The following is a 20,321-nucleotide window of genomic DNA, read 5'->3' as shown; positions in this document are numbered from 1 at the left end:
CACTATTATTCTAAGAAACAAGTTGCATATCTTGGTAATCTCTAAGTTGGAAGGATTCAAAGGTTGAGAAACGGCAGTTCTATCTGGGATTCACCATGTTTGCTTCTGCATGAATCACACAGAAATGCAAGCTTATGAACTGGTCTACAAAGTATGTGAAGCCATCAAACACGCACTGGAAACACTATAAACATAAATATATAAACGAACAGGAAAAACAGATCAAGGCAACCTACTGCAGAAAGTAGGAACTGGGGCAGGGGAATGAAGCAGAGAAAAGCTAGAGACATGGTAAACACCTAGTCAGTAAGCAGTGTTTATAACTATTTATAAAGGTCCATTACTAAGTACAATAAATACTATGTAATAAGTGAACACATGCCAAAAATTACAAAATGAAAACTAAAGAGATTCCATCCTGGAAATGCATTTGCTGGGGGGAAAAGACTTGCCCTACAGGAAGTTTGTGTCCTCTCTTTTTGGAAATACAGGTAACGAAGCTGCTGCATGATTAAGTGCACTGACTGCTGAGTCTGAAAACCATACACTAGCTGTGAGACTGAGAAAGTCCCTTTCACATTTCTTTGTCCCAGTTTCCCAATCCATGAAATGGGGACAACATCCCCCGTTGGGAACAGCCCTGCCTGGGGTCAGAAGCTGTAACCCCCGCCAAGGCTAAGGCTGAGGGAGTGGCCTTGGACCATAAGCCGCAAGGAGACAAAAGCTTATCTCCCTGGCAGGAGGGCGGCTTCTGCTGCTTCATTCATAACTGAACCCCAATGCTTGGTCGGTTAGCCAATGACGGGCAAGATTCCTCAAGGGGGGAATGCCCTAAGACAGGCACGCTCACGTGGGAGGCCCCCAAGAAAGGGCTTTGGGTGCTACAGCAAAAGGGGGTCATGGACCCTTGCTCCTCGGTTTGACATAGCCTGAGTCCTCACCATCTGGGAGAAAATCTCCTTATCCCTTGGCTGCCTTACTTCCCTTGCTCCACCTAAGCCTGAAACAATGACAGGGTGGCGCAGCTCTGTGCTGAAAAAGGCGGGTTCCCCGGGTGATTAGGCCTAAGAAAGAATATGTAAAATCCTGTGAAACCTGCTTTGTTTAGAATGCTCTCAGTTGAATGATAAGGGTCCAAAGAAGAAGTTTGTTCTTTAAAGTTTTACAGCTCTTTGATCCTGACTCAAAATAGGCCCTCAGACTTCCTTGCTATCTATTGTTTGATCCTTACTTCCCGGCAATGTTTAATGAGCTTTACCTGAATTCCTATGCAAACGAACCCAATAAAAAGCCTCTCGGGACGGGGTGAAGCGTTCCCCACGTGAGGAGTGGCCACGGCGCCCTCCAGGATAGAGGATGGCCAAGGTACTCCCCTCATGAGCAGTGGCCAATCTGTCCCCATTCCCCCGCAGGACCAGGGTGTCCGTGTATGTTCTTAGCGTGTTTTGACGAGCATCCGCAGCCGAGATGGATGCTGCTGGCCGGTATCCCTCCACAATCCCCAACTCCAAAGTGTGGACAAAGTTAAAATAGCATACAAAAAGGACACAAAACCCCCACAAATGCAATTGCCTTATTGACATCACCACTTGCATGTCTCATAAGCAAACTCAAATAGGCCCAAGATAAAATTTTTGATTATCTTCCAAACCCTACTCATCTTTCCTATCTAAGTGTAATGACGTTAGTACCCTGGGAGCCCTTCTCTCTCTTCTTCCACATCCAACCCATCATCCAGTCCTATCCATTCTAAGCCCACATTATTACTCACTTCATCTGCACTGTCACCACCCTATTCTAAGCTACAATGATCTTTCACATGATTTACCACAGCAGCCCAAAGGATCTCCAAGCTTCCACTTTTGCTATCTCCAATTTAAGCAAAACCATCTCCTTAAAAACATAACTGTATCATCATGGCACCTCCCCATCCCTAAATCCTTTGTTAAGCTGTGAATTATTCTTTTCTGAAAAATATATTGCATATATTTATTTATTTTAAGAAAGGAGAAGGGAGGGAGAAAGGGAGAGAAACATCAATGTGTGGTTGCCTCTTGTATACCCCCTACTGGGCACCTGCTCTGCAACCCAGGCAAGTGCCCTGACTGGGAATCAAACTGGCGACCCTTTGTTTTTGGTTCACAGGCCAGCACTCAATCCACGGGGCACATCAGCCAGGGAGGGCTATGCATTATCCTTAAGAGGCCAAACTCTTAAACCCAATTTTCAAGGCCTTATACAATCTGTCCGCTGCTTCCTTCTCAAGCCACTCTTCTGAGTCCTGAATTTGCTCCAGCACACTGGCTTTTTAGTAGTTCATCAAATGTGTCATGCTACCTCCTCACAAACTCCTACTCATCCTTTGGATCTCATTCCAAACTTGGGCCCTCTTTCATTAAACTCTCACAGCAATCTGAAGTACTAATTTATTTTATTACATACAATCACAAATGGTTATAGACCCAACTAAACTGAAAGCTCCTGGAAGGCGGGCACTGATATCTGGTTCGCCTCACTATCCTCAGGAAAACCGAGTTTGCACACAGTTTGAGGCCAAATATTTGAATGAACTGTCAGGAACCCCACTAAGGCAAAGAGACAAAATACCTAATTAAAAATCCTTAAAAAAATGTCTAACTTATATAACTGCCCATTTTGCTTCAACACTCTCTCCACCACCACTCTGAACAGATTAGACCAACTACTCATGGGATGAACTACCGCAAGTCTCAAACCTCAGACAGCCAGTCCCTGTCTCGCTTCACCCACCTCCCCTCAAAGTCCTGGGTCCAAGGTGAACCCATCTTAGCATTGAGGCGAGAAAGAACGTGCCTCTTTTGCCTCTGCGAGTGGAGGGGTCCGGGACAACCCGGGGGGAGTTTCCTAATCCGAATGTCCAGGCCAGGAGTCTGAACACTACTTGAGGCAGCCGTGACGTACGCAAGCCGGAACGCTTCGTCAGCTGCGAAGCCGCGAGACGCTTCTTTGAGGCTTCTCAGGAGCAACTCGAAACTCGCGACCCGGCCCGAACGCCTAGCTGGGCGTCGCAGACCCTCAGCAGTTCACTCAATTTAAGGAGGGCGGACGCAAAAGACGATGACCCACCTGCCTCGCCCTTTAAGAAACACCCCCATTCGGGCCCGGCGGGGCTCTGAGTAAATCCTCGCGAGAGCCCCAGGATTCCGCCCGCTTCCTCCTCTCGGCTTGCCGGGCCGGAAGAAAGACGGCACGTCCCCGCCCCCGGCCTTATCTCACAAGGCAGCGCGGTTTCAGCTGTGGCCAATCAGCAAGCTCATTGTTAGCCACTACGCAGAGAGCCAATGGAAAGTCGCGGCGCGCGCTGACCTTTCCCTTTTCCGCACCGGCCCCCTCCCTTCCGCCCGCCGACTTCCACTCAGCCCTCTGGCGGAGGAAGTGATGTCACAGGCCCCATGTGAGCGGATTGCAACACATGCAGCTACCTGGAGAGAGGGAGCCGGTGTCCTACGTCAGAGCCGCCGCCGCGGAGCCGCCGCCGGGGAGGAGCAGCCGCTGCCGCCCAGGACTGGGCCCTTAGGTAAGCCAGGGGGAGGGAAAGGCCAGAAGTCCCCACGGCTGGTCGCGCGGGGCGGAAAGAGGAAGGCCTCTCTGGGGTGGCAAGGAAGGGGGCCGCTCTGCCCCAGTGGCGGCGCTAACTCTGTGGTTTTGGTGTCTCCGGGCCCCGCCGGGCCGCTCTAGGGAGGAGGAGGCGAGAAGATGGCGGACGACCCCAGTGCTGCGGACAGGAACGTGGAGATCTGGAAGATCAAGAAGCTGATTAAGAGCTTGGAGGCGGCCCGCGGGTGAGCGCTGCGTCCGGCCCCCCCGTGCCCTCCTGGTACTCGGACCCCTCAGGATGGCCGCCCCCGCGCCGCATGGTCGGATGAGAAAAATCAGGCACTAGCCAACTCCCGCCTTCTGGACCTTTGAGTAGTTGTCCCTGACCCAAGGGCTAGGGTCTATATGACTGACCAGAGAAGGGGTACTTCCCCCGCTTGTGGGTAAGAGGCCCGGCCCCAGGGCTCGGACCACTTGCCCCCCTTGTGGCAGGCCACTGTTACTTTTGTACCCCTCCTAGGCTCTTGAGTCCAGTTTCTCTCCTTAGAGCTCCAGGTGGTGCCACCCATCTCGGGTGCTGTTGGGAGAAAGGGCTCAGCCTTTCCGAACGCCCTTCCCTGATATCCTCCCTTCCTCTCCTTGCACGTTCTTCAGCCATGCCTCATTAAAATGGCCTCTTCCTCCGGGGCATCTGGGACCCGGTTGGGTGAAGTTTGCGTGGGTCAGGAAGGAGAGGTGGTCAGGAACAACCTCTTTCTGACATCCCCTGATTTCTCTGGGCCTTGCAACTCTTCCAAGATGACTTCCTCTAAATCCTCTAATTACTCCGGAACTTCCTGGTTTTAGCTATTCCAGGACCCACCTATAAACGAAAATGCCAACGTGTGTGCGGTGAGGGAGTAGGGCAGGTTTTGGTTGAGGAATCTATATCTGTATATCCAGGAAAAATCCAGATTATGGGCTGCTCATATGAATTGCAACAAGGTTCCTTTTGGCTTCTCTGGACCTTCTGGGGATAGAAGTGCCCAATGGCTTGCTGAAACTCAGAATCAAATTAGATGGGCTTGAGTCTTTTGTAAACATTGATTAGAAACTGTTAGGTGCATTCACTGCGGGAAGGATAAGCTCTCTTAAAACTTTTTTTTTTTTAAGTTTTACACACACACATATAGATAAAGATATAGATATACACACACTTTTAAATTACTCTTTTGGGGGAAGGTGTGTCAGAGGTATTCTGGTTTTCTTAATTATTTCGTTCCTTTCCCAGTTTTGGGAACTTTTTACTTATAGAAAGTGCTACCAAATAAGAGTTTGGGACATTACACATTTGTGGGTCTGAGCAATCTTAGAGTAGGGGAGTGACTTGTTCTAGGCCATTACAAAAGTTTTCAGCCAAGGTATTGAACATTTTAGTTTCCAGCCCAGGTTTGGCCTTGATTGATAGATTTGCAGTAAGATTTATTAAGCTCTTAATTGCTATACCTTATGAAGTAAATGTACTTAGTTCCACGGAAGGCCCAAATTAAGACTGGTTTGCTATAGTCTTTTGTTCTTAATAAATTGGTGGTAATTCTGCTTGGAATGAAGCTTCTGAAAGTTTGGCCCTATTCAGGGACTTGGGCTTTTGCTTACTCTAAATGTGAACTGAAGTAGCAGCTTGTTTTTTATTCTTAGGTTTGTTTTTCTCTGAATTTAATAGAATATTCAGACCTAGTTAATAATCTTACAGGAATTTGAAGACATAGTTCTGCGCCACATGATAGAATGAATAATTATTCCCCATGTATGAGAATACTATACAGGAGGGGTAATGTAGATCATGACCCATAATGATACACCACCAGGAATTAGCCAGGTTCTTTTGTTTCAGGAGGATCTTCTGTTGTATTTTGAGTATGGTTTTTATAAATTGTTGCAGTGTTGTGTAAAGTTGGCTGTGACCTATAGATTTGTTCTTTTATTTAATTTGGAAGCCTGTTTACATGTTAGAATTCACATACATTATGGTCTCTGAAGGAGTGTAGACTATGAATTCATGGCTATAATTTGCCTGTTTGAGTGAAATGACATGGAAGAAATAACACTGCTTATAAATAACATTTCTTTCTACTGCTTCAGGAACCTCATTCTTAAATTTGTTCCTAGCTACTTCAAACTTTTAAGCTCCCCTTTAAAGCTTTTAAAGGCTTTTCCCCTTTGATTAGCAAAGTTCATTAAAGATTAAATGAAGTTCTTAAAACTTTTCTTTCAAGTGATGAAGTTAGTTTGGATGTTTTAGGATTAAGTTGTTTAAAATAGCTGGGGAGTAGTTTTTATCTAAACAGTAAAGTGGTTGATAATCTTGTCCTACTTTGCCTACTTTGCTTTTGTTCAGGTTTTGGTTGCACCGTGAGCCCATGAAAATTTAAAATCTTGGCCATCTCTAGGTATCAGTAAGGGAGTAACAAGTTTATTCTCTTTGCTTCAGAAGTTTCCCAGTATATACTGGTTTCTTTTCAGGAATAGCAAAGTTATATTTTCATGGCCAAGTTGTATTACAGTCAGACTCAGATTATCATAGTGTACAGTGAGAATGTTTTTTCTTTACCAAGTGCCAAAATATTTTAAGGAGAAATGTCATGGACTTCAGAGAGAAACTGGATGGCAAAAATGAATCTGCATATTGGGGGCAATCTGGGTTTCAGGACAAAACTGAGGTTGTGTTCATGTGTGGTGGTTAGCACTAGATAGTGAAACTTAGTGGTGGATTAATAGAATTGTGTGAGTTGAAAGGGGTGTTACATGTATAACTTGAATTTAAGTTGGGTGGGACATCCCTATTTTATTTCAGATAAGTTTGTGTGCTAGTAAAATAACGAAACAGCTCTTTTGTTATATAAATCCCACTTAAAGTTAGTGGGAGTTTCTTCCTGATTTATGATTTCTCCTGGTATATTCTTTACAGTTGGTTTAATGAGGATAAATGTATGCATTAGCCGAAACTGGAACTAAGGCTGTGTGAATAGAATGGTGGTTGTGGGTATTCTGAATAGGAAACTAAAGCTGGTGAATGGTAGGTGGGAGATTTGGGTGGTTGTTTTTTCCTCATGTTCCCTGAACTAGCAAGAAATAGTCCCAGAAATATGTTGGAAGCTTTATGGTATTCAGGTAGTAAAATCATAACCAGATTTTGTTCTAACCAAAGCAGTGGTGAATGTGACAGAGGAACAGACAAGGTTAATTTACATCTGTGGGTGTTAAAAATAATTCACTTATGGGCAACAGGGAACCTTGTATATTTCAGATATATTGAGGGCTGGGTCAGATAACCCATGTTTGAAGAGTAGTGAAGTTTGTAAACTTCATTTGGTTGTTGTCTTTTGTCTTTTGGTATTTTTAAAGCTTACTGTTTAGTTAAAATAATTGGTAGCCCTGTTTGGGTAGCTCAGTTGGTTAGATCTACCTGATACACTACGGTTTCAGGTTTGATCCTAGTTGGGGCACATGCAAGAATCAACCAATGTATGATGGATAGGTGGGACAACTATGTCTGTCTGTCTGTCTGTCTCTCTCTCTCTCTCTCTTTCTCTCTGCCCCCCTCCCCCTCCCTCTGTCCTTTCCCCTCTCTCACTCTCCCTCCCTCACTCTTTCTCTCACACCAGTTAAATAAAAATAACTTCCAGATACCTTGATTTTGAAGGAAATAGAAATTACCTGGCTGTGTGTGACTGTCTCCTGCCTCTAAATGTAGCTCTCGGCGGGGGGACTACTCTTCTCTCAAGAATTCTGATACGAGGTATGTGAGTTTTTCCCCGTACCAAGCAATTCTCCAATTCTTAGCTGCCACCAGCCGAGTGTCCTACAATTCAGTTCACTCTGACAGTGCCTGAATTAACATCAGTTCCCACAAGGTAAAGGGCTCAGTATCACAAGACTGTCCTACTTCTGACCTACGGGCTATAAATTTGGTTATTAATTTATAGGGTTATTTATTTAATTTATAATTAAATTTTGGGTTCATCAATTTGTTGGAATTGCCCATAGAGCTCAGGGAAACACTTTGCTTGTGTTTACTGGTTTATTGCGGGGGATACCATAAAAGATGCAGGTGAACAGCCAGGTGAAGAGATACATAGGGCAAGGTCTGGAATGGTCTGACTGGGGGTACTTCTACCCCTTTGGAACTGGGGTGTGCCACCTGGATTTACCAGCCTAAAAGATCAATACAACACATTCACGAATTTTATAGAGCTTGATCTACAGCATACCACCCCCCTTTCCCCTTCCCTGAGGTCCAAGGATAGAACTGAAAGTTCCAATCCTGGATACACTTGTATTTTCTGGTGACCAGTCCCATCCTGAGGCTATCCAAGAGCCCCACTCGAAGTCACTTAATTAGCCTAAACCCAGATGTGCTCTAAAGGGACTCCTAATAGGTAAAAAAAAAACACTCCCACAGGGAATTCTTATTATCACCACAAGATTTCTTACATTGTTTTGAATTAAAAGTAATTTTGAGAGATCGTTGAATAAGTTTATAAAAATCTTACAAATAATATGTAAATTGTTAATATAATTTGAATAAATTAAAGACTACTAAGTGTGTTAGAGTATCTTCCCCAAGTGAAAATTGTTGATTAACAGAACATTCACTTAAATGATACTCAAGAATGTTTTCAAGGCCATGAATTTCAGAGGTAGTAAAGGCCAGAGGGGCAGAAAAGACTGTACTTGATAGGGTGTGGTGGTGTTCCTCAGTCCACTTCAGGTGTCACAGGCGGCCTTCCTCAACTCTGAACTTGTCCTGACAGTCCTTGTATTCTGGCTTGGTGTGTTATGCACTGTGAACCTAATGAACAATTACTGTCTTTGAGTTTCAACTCTTGACAGACTTCTCATTGTAATAGCAGATATACTTATCCTTCCAGGAAAGGAAGGCCTACTCTGGACACATTCCTAGGTAAGCAAGAGTACCTAATTAGAATACTATTTAAGGCCTACTGCAATCTGGGTTATAGGTGGTCATCCCTCACCCCACCTCCCTCCCTCCCTCCCTCCCTCTCTCTCTCTCCCTCTCTCTTTTGAGCTTGGGGTTGAGTGTGTTCAGAGCAGCCCCTGGTGCTGGGAAGGTGTTTGATTGTGAGATAGTTTTAAATGTCAGTTTTATAGCAGGACTAAATCATTTTTTAACCTTACTGAAGAGTCAGAAGGAAAAATTTGACTTTCTTTCCTAGATATCCTGCTAGAACTGTCCAACCGAGAATTTAGGACAATAGAAATTTCTTTTCAGTCCACCATATTCTCCAGGGATCTCAGAATAGAACCTTCTGGGATACATTCTGTAGGTGTATTAATTCTTCAGCAGCTGACTCGCAGTGAGGGGGAGAAGGGATTAGGGAGGTTCGAGGCTCTTTCGGTTAGAAATCATGAGGTTTTTCACTTCAGAGCATTGTCCTCATAGAGCATAATGAAGCTCCCTCTGATAACAACTTTGTCTTATGCTACTGGGCACACTTTGAACCCTTGCCTACTGTCTGTTAGAAGAGGAAAATTCCTTTTCTTATTTTTTCACTTTCTCAAAACAGGTATATTTTTCTTCCTTTGAATCTAAATGAATGGAGATCAATAAAAAGAATGATTTTGCTTTTTATTCTCAACCCGAAACATAATTGAGTTTAAGAGCCATAACTTTATTATTCTCTTATAGATGAAAACATTAAAATAGACATTAAGGTTTTCTGTGTTTTAATCCAGTCATTTCTCTTTCATTTACTTAATTTGTATATGATAGGTACCTTCTGAGTCTTTCTATGTTTGATTGTCATTTTTTTTTTTTTTACCCTCCAAGTTACTTTATATCTTCATTTTAACACTGGTTTTCAGACATGTGGCTTTTCATCTAGTGTGTACTTGGTCTTTACTCTTGTTATCATCCTTCCAACCCAGTTCAGAAGACTTCACATTTTCAAATGCCTGACAGTGCTTCTTGTCATACAGATAACTCGGGGATATTGGTCCTGTAAGTCTACATTTGATTTTCTAAGGTCTCCTTTCGTTTTCTTTTCATTTTAGGTTTTTTGTTTTGTTTAAGAATTTATTTATTTTTAGAGAGAGGGGAAAGGAGGGAGAAAAAGGGAGAGAAACATGATGTGTGAGAGAAATAGCCATCAGTTGCCTCTCTCACACCCCCAACTGGGGACCTGGCCTGCAACCCAGTCATGGTGCCACCTAGGCATGTGCCCTGGCTGGGAATCAAACCAGTGACCCTTGGGTTCATAGGCTGGCACTCAACCCACTGAGCCATACCAGCCAGGGTTCTAAGGTCTCCTTTGGAAGAATGATCTAGTCAAAACAAAAGTTTGCCCTGGCCAGTATGGCTCAGTGGATTGAGTACCAGCCTATGAACCTAGAGATGGCCAGTTTGGGTCCTGGTCAGGGTACATGCCTGAGTTGCAGACCAGGTTAGAGGTTTCTCTTTCTCCCTCCCATCCCCTCTCTCTAAAAATAAATAAATAAAAATCTTTTTTTAAAAAGTTTGTCTTCATGTCTTATCTGTGGCCTTCTAAATTAGGTTTTCCCCAGACTCATATCTAGGTGTATGGAAAATGAAGCCCACAAAATTCATTTTTACTATTAACCAGTCAGCTTACAAACTTCCCCAAACATCTGCTGTGAGTTGGACACTAGATATTTTGTTTTAAGATTTTATTTTTAGGGAGAGAGGAAGGAAGGAAGGGAGAGAAACATTGCTGTACAAGAGAAATAATGATTGGTTGCCTCTCACACACCCCCAACTGGCCCACAACCCAGGCACATGCCCCAGTTAGGAATCAAACCAGCGACCCCTTCGTTTGCAGAATGAATGATGCCCAGACCACTGAACCACACCAGTCAGGGCTGGGCACTAGACATTTTGGAAGAAGTGTGTAAACAATGAGAACATGGTCTGACACACAACCCTGGTGTGATATGAACAATTTTCAGCCCCAAATTATCAGTACAGAATAGCACAGTACATGTTGAAGGGGGTATAGTGTAAGCAGATGATTCGGCTCTTGAATAAAGTGTTGGAAGTTTCAGAAACCAGAAGAGATTTTGTAATTAGGCACATTTCCTAGGAGAGGCAAGTATTGTCAGAGAATGTTACCTTGGGCATTGGTGTTTTTTGACTGATACAGTGTCATTGGTACCTTGGTGGAGTGGAGTGGAGCTATAACTGATCTGCAACTTTGAAATTATAATTGAAACTCATTCTTGATTAAAAGGCAGTTAGCCTAAAATTAGATCCAAAAGCTTTGTGTTGGTTGATGGTCGGTAAGCTGTCAGGGTATTGAAATAGTACAGGTCCTTGGCACATGCATACCTTGTTGGTAAAATTGGCTTGACAGAGGTTACAACCATCCCAAAACAATTTGCTTTCAGCCCAAATGAACTTTAGTTTGCAAGTAATAAAAAAATGTACTGATCCCCAAACATTAATTCCTTGTCATCTCTGGACATTTTTAACTTTACTGAAAAATAAAAAAACTTTTCCTTTCTGACTGCCCCCTTTTCTGTCATCTTAGGGCTTTATGACTCCATTTAAGCAGAGAGGATCCTCAGGAAAGACTGAGTTAGAGGTTCATAGCTGAGTTGTGTTTTAATCAAGTAATGAAACTAGTTTTCTGAAGATTAGTTGAATAGCATACATTTTGACTCCTTACAATAGCTCTGTAAGGATAGCTGTTACTGCATTTTGTGGACAAAGAAATTGAAGCACAGAGAAATGTCACAACCTAGTAAGGGGCATTGCTAGATTCTGTTGGTACTTTTCTGACAAAGCCTATGATTCTATTATACCACCCTTGCCCCTTGCTCTTTGATTAGTATTTCTTTTGCTGAATAGAAACATCTCCCATTCCCTTCTTAAAAAGAGGAGACCCAGAATCAAGGAGCAAAAATAAAAGGAAAACAGGCAGCCCTGGCCAGGTAGTTCAGTTGGTTAGAGCATCACCCCAATACACCAGCATTGTGGGTTCAATCCCTGTGTCAGAGTACATACAAGAATCAATCAATGAAAATATAAGTGGAACAACAAATGGATGTTTCTCCCCTTTCTTCTCTCACTCAATACTTAGCAATTTTTAAAAAGAAAGAAAAAACCAGGCATGCTGTTTGCAGTTCTATCCTAGGAAAAACTTGGGCACTAAACATGTTTATTCTACATGAGCATCCACGATGAGGGAAATAAGTTGCTTTTAAATCCCTCCCCAGAAGCTTATGTGTATATGAGAAGATTAACAGAAAGGTGATGGCTTTTGTTTTATTTGAATCATACTTACATAGTGGTCAAGAAAGATACGAGCTGGATTTTTATTTATAGGGTCCCATGTAGAACACTGGTAGTGATTTCCTGATGCTGGTTGTGATTGGTATCTCCTGGCTTTGCGCTGATGTGAGAAGCCTAGAAATTTTCCAGCTTCTGCTACTCCCTGGTGGAATATTCCACTAGGTTAATTTATGAAGCTGTTAACATTTTTTAAAGACAAAGTAAATGCCTGTATTTGTAGAAAAGTAATACCCCATCGGACATACACATTTTTGTTTTGAATAAATAAGTAATCCTAGCACCTCGAGGATAATACTAAAATGAACTTTTGTAAACTTTTCTGCTAAAATATTTTGGGACAGCTGAGTTATTCTGTCCTCTAGGGTAGAAGCTGCTTTATGTTAGGAATTAACCATTTATTCATTCATCAAATGTTTGAACTTCCACTAAATGCTGAAACAGTTTCTGCCCTCGAGGCTTGTATAGACCTAGTATAAGCAATGTGTTTCATACTTGGTGGAAGAAAAAACAGGTCAGATCTTCGAAGTGACTGATTCTGGGTTTATCAAAACACACAGCCCATGCCATAGCTGTAGAACAAAGCCCACTTAAGCTTTTGTATAACTGTTTAAATTTTTAGAGGGGAATGAATTTTACTCCCTTATGACAAATTACAAAATAGTTTCGGGTGTTCTGGCCATACTGTTTTTGAACTACATTTTTGGTTTGGGGCATTTGTTCTGTGGGAAGTTTTAGCAAGTCCTGTACTGTAATCCAGTAAAGGTGATCACCACCTACTACCACAAGGTCAGTGCATGTGCATTTTCTCTGCTTACTGAGATTCAAATAAGACTTCAACACCAATTAACAGTGCCCCCCCCCCCCCCCCCCCTTCTAACTGTGCTATGATAATTCTTTCTGACTTATACTATTAAAAGGCCGGAGGGTAGGAGACGAGGAACTAGAGTTCCATCTAGTTACCATTTAGTGCACACTACCTACTATATACCAGTACTATATATCCATGCTAGGCATTTGATATACGTTAATCTTTTTAAAGATTTTTATTGAACTTTTTCCATTACCACTTAGCCTCCTTTTCCCTCCTGCAACCACCACACTGTTGTTCATGTCCATGAGTCCTTTTTCCTTTTTTGTTCCATCCCTCTACCCACTAACCTCATTCCCCCAATAGCTGTTACCTGCTCTCTGTGAGTCTGTCTCTCCTTTGCTTGTTCAGTTTGTTCATTAGATTCCACATATGAGTGGAATCGTATTGTATTTGTCTTTCTTTGACTGGCTTATTTCACTTAGCATAATGTTTTCCAGGTCCATCCATGCCATCACAAAGGGTAAAATTTTCTTTTTTGTTGGCTGAGTAGTAGTACAATGTGCAAATGTATCATGGTTGTCTTACCCACTTATCTAGTAATGGACACTTGGGCTGCTTCCATATCTTGGCAATTGTAAATACCACTGTAGTGAACATAAGTGTGCTTATGTTATTTGGAATTACTCTAGTTTTGGGTTTCTTTTGACCCAGCAATTTGCAGAAGTAGAATTGCTGGGTCAAAAGGCAGATCCGTTTTTTATTGTTTTGTGGTATTTATACTGCTTTCCACAGTGGTTGCACCAATCTGCATTCCCATCAGCTTTGAAAAGGGTTCCCCTTTCTCCACATCCTCGCCAGCACTTGTTTGTTAATTTATGAATATAGCCATTCTGACCATTGTGAGGTGGTATTGTGGTTTTAATTTGCATTTCTCTGATGATTAGTGACATTGAGCATCTTTTCATATGTCTCTTGGCCATCTGTATGTGTTCTTTGGAGAAGCGTCTATCCAGGTTCTTTGCCCATTTTTTATTTGGATCCTTTGGTGTTTGTTTGTTTGTTTGTTTGTTTTTGCGTTGAGTTTTATTAGTACATTATAAGTGTTGGATATTAACCTCCATCAGATGTATCGACAAATAAGTTCTCCTCTTCTGTGGGTTGTCTTTTTATTTTGCTGATGGTTTCCTTTGCTGTGGATACATACTATCTTAATAGAATCCTCGTGACCTTGTAAAGTAAGTAGAAACTGAGGCCCAAAGGGATTTGTGTAATTTTCCCTATGTCACACAGATAGGACAGGACATGAACCAAAATCTGTCTGATTTTCAAAGCTTTGCTCACTCATAACCACCCTCCTATTCTGTTCCCATATTAAACTCATATCAAAAAGATTGCTTTAGTCTCAAAGTTCAGACTCAGCTTTGTGCAATTGGTAAAAGAAGAAAAGTGGAAACACCATGATGGATAATAAATAAGGACATAGGTTGTAAAAATTGGACAGTAGGGGATTTTCAGCTAGTGATCCACATAATATGGCTAGTTTATCAACTCTCAGAAATTATCTGAGGGTTGGTTGGTTGTTGTTGTTGTTGTTTTATTGAGAGGGAGAGAAACATCTATGTATAAGAGTGCATTGATTGGTTGTCCCTCCCACGCCCCCAACTAGGGACCTGGCCTGCAACCCAGGCATGTATCCTGACTGGGAATGGAACCAACAACCTTTTGGTTTGCAGGCCAGTGCTCAGTCCACTGAGTTACACCAGCCAGGGCTGATGTGAGGATTAGGTTATTCTTGGTGAACTTGAAAAGAGTATGGTGGGAACCTTAGCCATCCATCTCCTAGGCACTAACCAGATGCTGAAAGGAAAGAAGGCTATGGGGAAGAAGGTGGTACTGGCCCTTGCTGTCATGAAACAGGAGGTCATGAAGGTGGTGAATCCCCTATTTAAGAAAAGATACAAGAATTTTGGCATTGGACAGGACATTCCGCTGAAAAGGACCTCACCCACTTTGTCAAATAAATCCACTACATTAGGCTACAGCAACAAAGGGCTATTCTGTGTGTCTGAAAGTGCCTCCTGCCTTAACCAGTTGACCCAGGTCTTGGGCAGCCAGATAGCTACTCAACTGCTTAAGCTGACCCACAAGTACAGACCAGAGGTTGTTGGCCCTGGCTGAGAAAAAAATCTGCCAGCAAAGAGGATGGCCCCACCAAGAGGCCATCTGTCTTTCAAGCGGGGGTTAACACTGTCACCACCCTGATGGAGAATAAGAAGTTCCAGCTGTTTGATTGCACATGACATGGATCCCATCAAGCCGACCTGCCTGTCCTGTACCATAAAATGGTTTCCTACTGCATTCTCAAGCAGAAAGTCAGGATGGGACATCTGGTCCACAGGAAGACAAAGGAGCTCTGGCTAAGCTGATGGAAGCTCTCTGGACCAGTTGCAATGACAGATATAATGAGATCTGCTGCCACTGGGTCCACAGTCAGTGGCTCACATTGCCAAGCTGGGATAAAAGTATACACTGTTGAGTTTTCTGTACATAAAAGTAATAAAAGTTCTTCAGCCAGTGCGAGGTGGGGGTAGGGTGAGGAGACATTGAGATGAAAGCTCCTTGGAGAGCAGATACTCTAACTCCAGTTAGAGAGTGTAGTAGGCAGTCTCTAAAATGTTCGTCATCTTAATCTGAAAGTAATTTTATTTTTATTAATCAGGGTGATGAAATGGATGGCAGGACATTTCATAGGGAAGTGTTCTGGCTAGAAAAAGTTGTACATCTCTGAGCCCTGACAATTCACGGTTGTTGGTGCTAGAGTAAATGACAGCAACTCACCTGTGGATTTTCTTTTTAGGAGGGGGTGGAGTTGTGCAGTCTCTCTGACTTCAGCTGATCAAGACCTCTTATGTAAAGGTGTAGAAAGCAAGTCAGACACATTGATTCTCAGTCCTAGCTGTGCATTAGAATTTATCTGATTGTATTTAAAAATTGAGATTCCCTCTTACCCACAATCACCGCCCTCACTTTCCCTATTCAAGAGCTGTTGAATTAGAATAATGGAAAGGGAGCTCTCTTTTTGTATCTAGATTTTTGGGGTGTATTTTAGGTTTGGTTTGGTTTGGTTTTAGAAAACTCTCCCAAGGATTCAAGGTCCTCATGTAAAATAGTGGACAAGCTTGTAAAAACCACATTTTTTTACATCTACCTTCCCAAAGTTTTCTTGAGCGTTTTTAGTTGATGAGCTTTCATAACATATTTACAGATCAAAGAGTGCTTACTACATTTTCTTGTTTTCCTGTCTTTAGGACTGACCAAAAGGCACCTTGCATCCAAGTTTGGAACTCCCTAAAGTTACATACACACAGACACCACAGCCCAGGCTTTGCTTGATTACCTTAAGTTTTCTTCCTTAGAGACCTTTTAGTCCTAGCAATTCCAGGGAAGGAATGAATGTTCACCCTGTTCATAGTGCTCAGGGGCCATGAAACCTTGGGTTGGATGAGTAACTGGTGGTACTACCCTAACCTCCCAACCTAGGGGAGACTCTTCCCTCAACAGTCTATTTGAGAGTGAAGGAAAGAAAAACTGTCAGCTATTTGTTTTTTAATTCTCTCCCTTCCTGAGTTTTGTCTGGTTTTATTTATTCTCTGTATTTAGTCTATTTACAACTACTTCCTGTCTCCCAGCTGTTTTATTTCTCAGAAGTTAGACTTCTAGTTTGGAAGCATTGATGAACCCTTCTTAGATAAGGGAAAGTGTCCCTAAAATGAGAACAAGAAAGAATCTGAGAGCAGAGGTCCCTGGAAGCCTTATGTTAGAGCACATTGTATGTTGTGTCTTGCTTTTCCCAACTTTTACAACCTGCATGTCAGTCATGGCTGTGCCTCATAATTCACTGGCTCTGGAATGAGTGCCTTTGATTTTAGAAAAGGGATATGGTGACAAAGCTGAATAGCGAGTGAAACATATTAAAATTTAAAAGGGTGTAGTTTGCATATGTAGTCAGCAGCTCTTTGGCTTTATTTCTCATGCTTTTCTGGGGTTGTTCACTCTGCTTTAAAATGAAATATTTATCTTCCTTGCTCTTATTTTGGTGTTTACACAAACTGGTTTAGCAACTTTGATTGGCTTGCCTGTGGGGTAAATGAGTTTATTTTGTTTGGAAACTTTCCTGGAAAAAACTTTAACCTCCTTGTATTAAAACCAAGATACGAAAACCTCAGAGATTATAAAGTAACCTTTAAATGTAGAGAAGCAGCCGTGCATTTAATAATACTTGTTTCCTCTTTGCCAGTGAAGTGTCTTATAATAAAGATGGAATTCAGAAACTTTTAAGGTTATCCACAGACGAGGTTTTCCCCAGATGGGATAGGGAGAGTCACAAAAGGAAACTAGTGGATGATAATTATTTTTAATCCTCACCTAAGGATATGTTTATTCATTTTTAGACACACACACATATCAATGTGAGAGAGAAATATTGATCAGTTGCCTCCTGTAAATGCCCCAACTGGGGATCGAACCCATAACCTAGGTATGTGCCCTGACCAGGAATTGAACTCATGACTTTTTGGTATACAGGACAATGCTCCAACCAACTGAGCCACCTGGCCAGGTTGTGAGGGTAATTTTTTGAACATTAGTCAAAATTCAAAAGGAATGATAGTCTAAGACTAACTTGGAGTATAGTGTTTCAGATTTAGCAACTTGTTAGAAATCTACTCTTTTTTTGCAAGCTATACTTATAAACCATTTTAAGTGGAATCCTATAACAATATTATGTTCTTAGGTATTTTTATTACTTTGTTGCCTCCAGAAGTTACTGGGACGTGAGTGTAAGGTTTCCCAACTCTGGTGGCTGTGAGTAAAGTTGCTTAATGAATGCTTATCTTCTTAGCCTATCTGCAGTAGGCAGTAAATAGTTGCTTATCTTTAAGTCCTTGCTTTGTTCTCTACATGATTATTTCGCTTTAAGGATTTCCTTAAGGCATTTTGGGTTCACTCAGTTAATTTGTCCTAACATCCTCTCTAGCCTCAAACTTCCCATCCTTTTGGGTTTATTTAGAATTTTTGTAAGAGTTTATTTGAGCAAACCAATGATGTATGCTGGGGGGAGAGATCTCAAATGCTCCCACACTTTCCATCCTTCGGGGTTTGGTGCCTGTTCTCTTTCTGAGTTCTGAGCCTTTGCTCCTGCTATCCTTGTAGCCCCTTCTCATTCCTTTCCCTACTAATTGCCTCTTTGCTAGCTCCATCTCCTAGGAAACTACTCAGTAAATCAGAGCACGTCAGCTTTTGAAAACTGAGCCCTTTTGAGAAATAACTCCCTTGGTCCCTAAAGATTCCAAGAGCCTCTCTAGGGTGTAGAAATATGCTCTCGAGAATTGTTCATCTGAAAGAAGCACAAGCTTCCAGTAAAGTCAGTATTCAAACTTACCCATCTTTTTTCATTGTCTTGTATATTTTCATATTATACATTTGCATGAGTTGACAACCTCTTTGTAGGGACAGGTAGGTGGCACCTATAGTCTAGACCATGTCTGAAGTTAAATGTACTTGCCCAGTGTTTCTAGGCACTCCCAAAGCAAACTCCTTTTCTCCTCCTCAGCCTGTAGGGTTATCCTAACTCCAGAAAGAGTTGTTGTTGTTGTTGTTGAAATTTCTCTATAGAAGCCTAGCAAAATAAATTGCTGGAAGAAAAGGTGTTTGTTATATATCACTGCTTAAAAAAAGGACAGAGGACACCTACTAACTGTAAAAGAGTTTGTTGGTGCTGCTGTTGTTGGGTTTGGTTTGGTTTTGGTTTTGTAATAAAAGATACCGGTTTGTTTTATTTGGGAATTCTTTTTATATCTAGTTCAGAAACTGGAATGAGGCCACAGGTAGAATTTTATTTGTTTCTGATCTTTTGATTTCTAGGCAGTGTCCTGGTTTTTAAAAGTTCCTTTTATGTAGTTATGCTATGAAAATTAAAATGAAAAACATTTTAAAGAGCAGTACACCTAACTGTGTGTGTGTGTGTGTGTGTGTGTGTGTGTCCCCGCGCCCATACACACGCACAAGTAAAGGATCGTTCTGGGTCACTCTGGTTTGTCAGTACCATATTGAAATTGTAGCCGATCTGAATATTGGGAATAACACGCAAATGAAGAAATAACTATGGGTCAGGTTTGGTATTTTGGAGATTTATCTTATATGAAATATATCTTGGAAACAGCTTTGTTTTTTAACCATTTTGCTTGTGTTAGTGATGACAACTGAAACTGCATATCATAAATTTGCTTGATTCTTTGGTTTGGCTAGAATACTTAGTCCCCTATCCAAGGGGTGGCAGCAGAGCACACACCATACTTTACCTGGCACTGTCATTAATCAACTATGCTCATTAGGAAAAGTATCACACAGGTTTTGAACCAGCCTCTAGGTTTTAAGTAGAAAACCCAACAGAAACAATGCTGGTTTGGAGCTATGAGTTGGCAGTCTGAGAGTAACTATTTTGGTAGTGGAAAGCTTGTCTGCTTGTAAAGAAAACTTGTCTGACAAGAGGAGGTGTGGAATTTACTGCTAGGAGAATCTTTCAGAAGGCGGGGGTCTTTTGTAAATGAAGTCCTGTTCTAGTGCTAATGCTGAGGAGAAACCAATTCCAGGATACTTATTTGTGAAATTAAGTTTACTATAAAGATGTTTCCGTTTTCAAACACCTATAATTACAAAGCTAATATAGGGGTTTTCTCTAATTTTTGTTACTGTTCCCCTGACTCCTTCACATCTTTCTTATTAGTCACTTGGCACATAAGCCCATTTGACTTGACATTACACCCACCCATCTTTCTAATTTACTTTTCTTGCCAGCTTCCACTGGACACTGGATATGTCAGATTCTATTAAAGTTGATGCGTTGGACTACTGTGAAATTATGCAAGCTCAGTAATTAGTGGAAAGTTTAGGCATTTTTTGACAGTCTTCCCAATTACTTAAAGAAAGCCCTCACCCATTTCCCCATGATACTAATTCTTACAATGATTAAATTTGTCATAACCTTTGAGGGCATGATCTATACCAATCTCAGGAAGTAACAAGTAGAAACATTTTGTAAAATGATTATCGTTATTTTAGCATGCTTTGGCTTAGATCAGCTTCTGCCTTCAGAATATAAATCAGCTAAATTTATACTATAGGTGGTATTAAAAAGCCAGCCATTAGATCTGGTTGAGGCAGATTTGGGGCTTTGAATTTCCTAAGTATATGTGTGGTATAGATTAGTTTCTGTGTATATTGCTGCCTGTTCTTATAAAATTGATAATTTAGTTTTTTTAAACACAAATTAACATTTCTCACAAAGAACCATTCTGTGGCTCTTTTAGTAAGCTGTCAGGTTAAAGACTAACAGACCTTAAAAGGAAGGTATCCTATTGTGTACTGAGTCTTTCACGTTGATTTTTTAAATAGTAGCTTTATTGAGATATAATTTACATACTATAAAATTTATCCCTTTTTTAAAGTATACAGTTCACTGGGGTTTTTTGTCTTTGTGTTTGTCGTCCGTCCCTCCCCCCCGTTGCCCCCCAGAGTTTTGCAGTGATCACCACTGTGTAATTTTCATCAGCCCAAAATAACCAC

At 41.7% G+C, this 20,321-nt stretch overlaps 1 protein-coding gene and 1 pseudogene across 1 annotated transcript in view; both read left to right on the top strand.

Moving 5' to 3' along the window:
• Positions 1-3,392: 3,392 nt before the first annotated feature.
• The window catches only part of ETF1 (eukaryotic translation termination factor 1), a 28,440-nt gene continuing 11,511 nt past the window's right edge, over positions 3,393-20,321 (top strand). Inside the window, exons 1-2 of the mRNA XM_028528664.1 lie at positions 3,393-3,556; positions 3,718-3,821. Of these exons, the coding sequence (XP_028384465.1) occupies positions 3,736-3,821 (86 nt within the window). The 5' untranslated portion in view covers positions 3,393-3,556; positions 3,718-3,735. The remainder of the gene's footprint in view (positions 3,557-3,717; positions 3,822-20,321) is intronic.
• On the top strand, positions 14,297-17,144 carry LOC118498023 (annotated as a pseudogene).

This window comes from Phyllostomus discolor, chromosome 13, assembly GCF_004126475.2.
Source record: "Phyllostomus discolor isolate MPI-MPIP mPhyDis1 chromosome 13, mPhyDis1.pri.v3, whole genome shotgun sequence".
NCBI lineage: Eukaryota > Metazoa > Chordata > Mammalia > Chiroptera > Phyllostomidae > Phyllostomus > Phyllostomus discolor.
The sequence above is the reverse complement of the archived record's forward strand: the minus strand, read 5'-3'. Positions and strand labels throughout refer to the sequence as shown.